General features: G+C 44.9%; 1 protein-coding gene across 1 annotated transcript in view; it reads left to right on the top strand.

The window, feature by feature from the left end:
• Positions 1–663: 663 nt before the first annotated feature.
• The window catches only part of DNAI1 (dynein axonemal intermediate chain 1), a 148,426-nt gene continuing 140,355 nt past the window's right edge, over positions 664–8,734 (top strand). The window contains exon 1 of the mRNA XM_017746567.1: positions 664–699. Coding sequence (XP_017602056.1) covers positions 664–699 — 36 coding nt within the window. The remainder of the gene's footprint in view (positions 700–8,734) is intronic.

Genomic DNA, 8,734 nt, shown 5'->3' with positions numbered 1-8,734 from the left:
GGGGGCCGTAGGCACTGTGCCCGGTTCTCCTGATGGGAACGTAGGAGTCCTGGTGGCTATCTTGACCGGTGGTCCACGGGATGCCACAGTGCTGATGGTGTGGTGTCACGAGCCTTAGACTCCAGTGCATCCTGAGGCATAGACAATTCAGCAAGCTTCTTCATTACTTCATGCATCATCTCTTGGCGCTTCTCCTCTTCTTGGGGCTGACCCCTGGCAGCCCTGGCTGGCTCAGGCTCTGTGGGCGACAAAGTCGCAGAGGCTGCTTCGCAGTCGGACGATGATCCGCTGTCCGCTTCGCTGTCAGACTATGATCCGCTGTCCGGCAGAGGGGGGTGGTGTGCCACTGCTTTCGGCCGGGCATTAGGACCGCTCGTTTCTCCTCTGCTCGCCTGTGCCCCGCCCCCCGGGTTGGGACCCTGCACTTCTGCCTTTGCAGCTATTTCTCCCTCAGACGTCGGAGGGGTAACTTCCTTCCCCGCGGCGTCCAACAACTCCTGCAGGTAATGCACAGATGCTGCTGTTCCCTTAATCGGTCTGCCTGCGGCCAGCCCGAAGAATCGTGCAACCCTGGACTCCGCCCTAGTCTCCGGCCGCCGCTCCGTGAGACCCCCGTCTGTTCCCTTCCTGGAGCTGCCATCCCCCAGGGCTTCCATGGCCGCCATGGCCACCTTCCTCTCTGCTTTCATTTCTGCGAGGGTATTAGTCACAGCTTTCCATGTTAATCCAAGAGCTTTTGCTTCTTTACCTTCCTTTCCACCCTCAGTTGTGAACAGCCACAGTCTGTTTCCATTTTCCCACTACTCTTCAGTCTAAAACAAAAGTGAAGTGCATTTCAAAAACCCTTGTTCCCAGGTCCACGTAATTAGGGCGTAGAGATCTCGATCTTTTACAGTCTCGCCTCTCTTAGAGAGGATACTGGCTAGGAGATGAGTGCCAGCCTCGTATTCCATAGCTTCTTACCTGCGGGGGCCCGCTTGGCTGCGCGAGCTCCGCACCACTCAGCTTTTTTGCTGGGACACTCCCACTCCAGCTCTCCAGGCTCCTCACCATCGGTGTGATGATTTGGAGTCTTGCCGCATTTAAGTGAAACACATTTAAGAGAAAACAAACCGCATCTAGGCGAAAATCACTTGAGTCCCTGTTCGGGCGCCAGGTTTTAGGGACCGAGCCTGAAGAGCTGGCCAGAGTAACGACACGAACGCCGATACGATTTGAGCATCATTCTCCCTTTATTGTTTAACTATACGAGCTTATATCTACTTCTACAGGCTCCTCACCATCGGTGTGATGATTTGGAGTCTTGCCGCATTTAAGTGAAACACATTTAAGAGAAAACAAACCGCATCTAGGCGAAAATCACTTGAGTCCCTGTTCGGGCGCCAGGTTTTAGGGACCGAGCCTGAAGAGCTGGCCAGAGTAACGACACGAACGCCGATACGATTTGAGCATCATTCTCCCTTTATTGTTTAACTATACGAGCTTATATCTACTTCTAGCAAAGATTCACACCCAGTCCCTCTAGACAGCCTCTAATCAGCAGGGGAGACGACCAGTGTATAACTTTGCCAAGGACTTTCAGGGCTGCCTGCAGCCAGGTGCTTTCCAGGCTTGCTTGCAGCCAGGGGCCAGTTCAGGGGTTTTTCCTCAGCAACCCTGGGTTGTCCAATCTTTCCAGGGGTATCACATGCCCCTGCTCCACAAGGAATCCCTCTACAGGACACCAATAAGACGACACTTTAAAATTCAAAGAATAATGGTCAGAGAGACCACAAAGGCTTTGAGCTGAACTGATGTATTTACTATGGCAAGTAGCTGCATCACTACAATGTCAATTTTATAGTGACAGATACAGAATAACCTTGGAGGAACCTTATACTCAAAATGGCACAAGACTTCACTGAAGATGTATGGCATGTGCAAGTGTGAGGGGAAGTGTAGACACATTTCTACAGACTGTCTGTGGAAAGTGACAAATAATTGATCTACATAGAAGCTGAAAGGCAACTACTAAAGCCAAGGTCTTAAAATGTCTAGAAAAAACAGGCACATCATCACTGAATGACCAGCAGTCCTGCCATTAGCCAGGTTTTACTCTCCTACCCCACAGATCAAACTGGTGATGGGGTCTCCTCCTCTATCCTTATCAAGTTCAGGCTTCAATTTCACCAAAAGCAAAATGTACCTCCAGACAGGTCACAGCCCTGTTGGTAAGCTGAGGGCTTTCCTGGAATAAAGGCTTGCAGAATTGAAGGCATGCCTTGTTGTCCTCTCTCACCCTGGCATTTTGCTCATCTTGTGTCTTTACAGACCTGCCACTACCTACTGGCAGAGAGAGACTACATCAGTAGCAGAAATTGCTGTCTGAGTAGGTATTAACATCACGCTACAGATAACAAGCTCTTGGGAATGATGGTAGAATCCCAAGAGTGGACTATGCAGATTTAATTGTTCACGGAGTTCACTGCCCCCTTTTAAATACTTTTCTTCACTCAGGAGGAGATTTCCAAATATGACTGAAAGAACGACTGTAGTCAGAGCTTGTACAAAGAAGTGGAGAAGACGCAGCAATGTTCCTGTAGAGACAGTGCGAGCCAGAACATGCTCCCATATCCTGACAGGTCATCTTCCAGCTACGGCAGCACGTCCCTCACCACCTCAATTTGGGAGCCTGTTCTGAATCACTGCTAGAGTTTCAGTCTGGCCTGGGATGGTAATAAAAATGTTCCTGTACCTCTGCACCACAGGCCTGACATGGGACAGGGAGGTGACAGGACAGAATCCCAATTAACTGAAGTATTAAGGGAGGCAATCTTTAGGCTACTGCTATAGATGACATGACAGCAGATCAAAAAAAGCTGTTTAAATAAAAGCAGCTCTATCTGAAATAAGTCTATTTCAGGACTCATAGTACTGCAACATTACAAATCTCACATACTGTAAGCACTTACAAAACATGTAGCTGTGTAACCCCTGAGCTACATTACAATGACTATATATAAGCATGACATTTTCATTTTATAAGCTTTTTCCTTCTAGAAAGATGAGGTTTTTGTGTACCTGCACTACAAACCTAATATTATATTAATATACTATTTATAAGCCCTACAGGTATAGGCTTTCTTTTTGCTTTAGTTACTTTTCGTTTCCTGTTCTTAAATTTTTCCTCATTTTAGGGAGGTATCTTAGCAGGCAACACAACTTTCTTAAGATGAGATAGACGGTATTTTGCAAAAAAAAAGAGAAGATTTTATACTCACACTGAGCACTCATACTCTCTGCTGACTAAAATTACAGTTTGTTTTTTAAAAACTAAGTATCCACTAGATAATCTAATTTTTTAAAATTCTCCTCTAATGTTAAAAAAAGTATAGAAATGCATCTTCTGTACCTTCAAAGTTTCTGAAAATTTTACACTTCCAGGACTGGTGCAGATTTGGCATCTCAGCTAAAGAGCCAGCAGTATCACTGTAGGATTTGGCTGAACAAAATCCTTAGCTTGGCTGTCATCATCATAACTAGAGCTACCAGCCTGAGGCCCCTGCTGGCAAGGAACCAGGCCAGGCATAATGCTTCAGATCGAGATATAGGCACCACCAGCCCAGCTCCTCTGGAAAGAGCTCCCACTTTTCATGTGGGCTGAAAACTGGGCAACTGAAATACTGCGTTCCTGCTGTTTTCAGAAAGTAAGCCAAAATCTCAGAAGTTTGTGTCAAAGCTCCACTGAAGCTGCTGCACTTTGACAGATGCATTTTCTTAGGAAAAGTTGTACTGGTGCCATGTAAGCAAAAGCACTTTTACTCTACTTTCATTTTAGTGCTGAGAACAAAAACCCCCTGCTTTGGTCTAGGAGAGCAACGTGTGATCCAACACTGTCACCTGTCAGTTTGCCATCACATGCCAGCCAGGGCTTGGTGTATGCTAGAGACACGGGCTTGGGAGGGATCCATGTTCCAGCAGACTCAAGATACAACCCTACTGCACTGTGCTCAGTACATTTCATTTTAACAAAAATACTACAGGTTTGGCAAGAGTTTAGGTAATAATCCAAAACACAGATTTAAAAATCACAAGGAGAATGTGTGGTGAGACTCCAGTGCTGAAGAAAAGACGGGTCTACATACAACTACAGGGTCAGCCATTCTTATTTCAAAGGGAATTTTACTTCTTTTTCCTCTGCAGTATCCTCACAGTGCAAGTTTCCCTTCATCTCTCCCTCCTTTCAATATCTACCACTGTAATGAGAATTTTCTGTTAGGAAACCTTCCCAGAAAAAAACTTGGGAGAAAACAAATCATCACAACAAATGCACCACCACCAACAGACCGGGAAAAATTGACTAGCTGGAAGTTAAGACATCAAATACCAACTCCATCAGCCAAGATAGCTACCTACCAAGTGTAAGCATCCCAGAAATAATGAATTTCAGGCCTCAACACATCCCTGCAAACCCTGAATTGACTTTATCTGAAAATAACTCACTATCCAGCAGCTAAGGAAGAGAGCCCTTTCTATGAGTGCAGAAGGATCCCGACAGGTCCAGTTGGAGATGAACAGAATCTGAGCAGAACAGAGTTTCTGCAGTTGAGCTTGCATCATGTTGATAAGGATGACGTGACACTAAGCATTAGGAGTAAACAAAACACCCTGTAAATTAGTTTATATTAATTTGAAAAGTCAGACATTTTTAGGACAGAAGCCAGATGTGACCAATATACAAGAACAGAAATGTGGATCAGAACAAATAGTCCCATTTTAATGAAAAGACATGAAATGAATGTGACCAAGCACCACTTACCAGCCTGTCTTCTCTTCCATGATGTACATGTACAGAATTGTACCACAATATCAAAATACACAGTGTAATGTGTCTCTCAAAAATGTGAAACACTGGGCCTCATCCCACCTGACAACTGGATGATGTTTAACCAGGTTAAACCAGGTTACCAGGTTCTGTATGCCATCCTGTCCATCTGCCCATAGCAACTCTGTCTCATTAAGTCTTGTGCTGAACCTTTCCTTTGGGTCTGCATCAGTTACCCAGCAGTTCTCAAAACACATTTGAAGAGTTCACACAGAGTCAAGCCAGCCTGCCTGACTTCACAACGCTTATCCAAACAGGCTGTAAAGAGGAGGAAAATGACTGCCCACCTTATTAATTTCACATCACTGCATCCAATGTGAAGCATTGGAGGGCACATATGACAGACCTAGCCAACATGCAACCTGCAGGCCAAATGCTTCTCACCTCTGCAACATAATCACTCTCTGACTTGTTATCAGCAGAGAGAAACTTGCAGCAACCAGAGATGCTGGTAGGCTTTGTCCAGCCTGTACTAGTTGGGTGCTGCCCTTCGTCTTGCAATGGGAAGCCAATGCAGACCTTGGTGGGACAAGGCTGTCAAAAAGACAATGTTCCCCAACAAGACACATTTGGACTTCAAAGAAATTAGTTTGGCAAAAAGCCATGTCAGGTTCTCTGTCCCTGCTCTGTAATAAAGCACTGGTTATTGTCAGGATGCACAGTCAGTAGACACCAGATATTAATGCACTATCATCCCTGACAGACAGCTGATCAATAAACAGTGCAAGTGTCAGTGGCAGGTCTGGAGGCACAGGGGTTCAGCAAGGTTTCAGACTGCTTTCTAAGAAAGGTAGAGCTGCCACATGCTGAAGAGAAGCCAATCTTTTAATTTTGAAGATGAGCAGACCAGCAGGCCTGTCAGATGGTTTCCAGGCAGATCAGCAGCAGTTGTCCTGGAGTTCAGTATAAAGACATCAAAAGCTAAGATGACACTTTATTTGTGCCGACAGACATTCAAAAAACATGCATGCTAGTCAACAACACAAAGTTAAGAATTGTGAGCAAAGCTTAGCTTCACAAACCTCATTTCAGGACCTGTCACGCACTGGCCAGCACTCAGAGGGAACAATGATTTCCTGGGACACCTTGTTCCCATTGGAACAGGATGAAAAAATGTATCATCTAGTGTATACTCTATAAATCAAGCAAGGGACCTTCTTTGTTTGCTTTCAGCAGGGCATAATGTTTAGATACATTTTTTTATATAGCTTTGGTAGCAAGTCACAATGACTTTTAGGTCCCACCTGAAAAACAAACTTTTACTTCAGCTTTTTGGATGTGGAAAAGACTGACAGTTGCATCTCTCCCTGAGACCGTTGGAACTGAAAGCTTTTAAACTGTGAGGAAGACAGTACGTCCTGAGATGATAAGGTTATTCTGTACTTTTGTGCTGATTTTGACAAGGGATAAAGTTCATTTTCTTCACAGTAGCTACTAGGGGCTGTGTTTTGGATTTGTGCTGAAAACAGTGTTTATAACACAGGGATATTTTGGTTATTGGTGAGCAGCGCTTGCAGAATCAAGGCCTTTTCTGCTTCTCACCCCATTCCACCAGTCAGGAGCCTGGGGGTGCACAAGAGGTTGGGAGGGCACACAGACAGGACAGCTGACCCCAACTGACCACAGGGATATTGCATACCATAAGCTCAGCATATAAAGCTGGGGGAGAGGAAGGACAAAGGGGCATGTTGGGAGTGATGGCATTTGTCTCCCCAAGTAACGATCAGGGGTGATAGAGCCCTCCCTGTTTTCCTGGGCATGGCTGAACACCTGCCTGCCCAAGAGAAATGGTGGATGAATTCCTTGTTTTGCTTGGCTTGTGTGCATGGTTTTAGCTTTACTTATTAAACTGTCTTCATCTCAACCCACAAGTTTTCTCACTTTTACTTGTCTGATTCTCTCCCCCATCATGATGTGGGAGGGAAGTGAGCAAGTGGCTGTGAGAGATTTATTTGTTAACTGGGTTTAAACCACAACCTTTAAAGTACAGAATAGGAGGGAGAGTGACAGACAAATGGTAATTGTAATGGCACAAAGCAGTAGTATTGGCCAGAACTGTATTACCAAGCAAATTAATACAACAAACCCCAGACTTGCAAAGATTCTTGCAAGTATCCAGTTTCTATCTGCAAAGTACAGACCAGGAGCTACAAAGCAGAGCAAATCACCAGAAATGCTGTACCAGACTGGTTACATCCCACTTCTGAGACCACTGCCAGCATTTCCATGCCTGTGGAAAAATGTTGAAGGAAACATGTCTCCTAAGCTTACTATCTCTGCTGCACTATCCACCACCCTATCCCGAGACAACAGGGTTGGACCAGAGAAGTTCTTTGGATTCTGCCTGGTTCATGTCCCTGCAAACATGCATGTATTGCAGATTCCACTCTTCCACTATTATTATGGAGTTTCTAGAAAACACTTAGGAGTATTGTTTTGTCTGGCAACAGCTTTTTCACTTGCTACCTTCACTACTATTCCTGCAGTAACACAAATAAAGATGGCCATTCTTGTCACATTTGTTGTATCTTCTTGATAAAAACACCAACAATAAGTAGGGCATGCAACAAGCTCACATCAGCTTGTATGGACAGATTTTTAAGCCACTACAAAGGTTCAAAGCCAAAGAAACAACCAACCAATCGGAAAAAAAAAACCCCAAACCCAATCCAAACTAAGCATATTTTCAGAATTTGTGAACACTCCCAGAATAAGAGAAATGTTTTTCTTGCCACTGAGGGATAATTTGAATCTGTAGACCTTGTAGAGCTCTCCTGTTCACAAGACATTTATTGTGTTCTCAACTTCTTACAAACACTAGCTGCAACAAGGAACCGAGGTCATGATTACATCAACGCTAAATAACATATGGTTTGATATATTAGAAATCTCAGAAGCACTTCAGTGTTAGCATAAACCTGCCAATAACCTATCCTCACCTGCTGCCAAAAGGAACTGTGCAAATATTTCATTAAAGTTCTTTCCACCTCCCCGAACATTTCATATGCCTGTCTCACAGAATCAGATGCTGAGATGGGACTTGCTTACTCCAGGTGCCAAAGGGAATCAACACCTTGAGCGAGTGAGCCCATTATCCAGCTTTCACTTTAATGCCAAGATAAACAGTATTTCAACAGGTCCCAGGTTACAAATAACACACCTTCAGGCAGAGACTGAGGAACACAGGAGTAAGGGGAGGGGAACACCCAAGAGAACCTCTTTCAGGTAGAAAACGGAAACGGGCAAACACATTCAAGAGTTCTGTGGCAGGCAGATGGGGAAAAATATGTACACAAACAAGCCTGTGGCATTGGAGCAATGCAGCTGCTCGCTCATAAGAAGCCTTGTACTATTTGATGATGGTCTAGCATCTCCTCTGGCTGCCAGCCAGCTGGCCTTCCTTCATAACTCATTTCAGAAGCTATCAAAAGCCCAGAACCACTCTACCTGCCCACTTACACATCTGCAAAGTTCTGTAAGCCTGCAGACTTCCTTCTCTGCAAAGATTCCCCAGGGTCCCATGTAGTAGGGTAACCATTATGTCAGGCTCTTCAGAGCTCATTAATTGAGTATAATTGTGTCTATGACATGAAAAAACATCCTGATATGAAAAACACATGCCGTGGAACCGCATAAAACCCTCACAGATTGCTTTCTTTACGCAAAGAATCTTCTGTGAGCAAAGCTAATTTGACAAGAAATGGTTCTTTGCAGAACATCTGGTCTTTACAAAAGATGAGCATCTCCTCACTGCAGCCTAGTGTCCAGAGCAGTGGCTACAAAACCATCATCGGAGAAGGTCCTGCGGCTTCACACCGCGGGTAACTTCACACCCAGCCCGTGCAGCTCTGCTGTCCCCGGGGAGCGTCG

Source organism: Corvus brachyrhynchos, unplaced genomic scaffold (assembly GCF_000691975.1).
Source record: "Corvus brachyrhynchos isolate BGI_N302 unplaced genomic scaffold, ASM69197v1 scaffold139, whole genome shotgun sequence".
In the NCBI taxonomy this organism is placed as follows: domain Eukaryota; kingdom Metazoa; phylum Chordata; class Aves; order Passeriformes; family Corvidae; genus Corvus; species Corvus brachyrhynchos.
The sequence above is the reverse complement of the archived record's forward strand: the minus strand, read 5'-3'. Positions and strand labels throughout refer to the sequence as shown.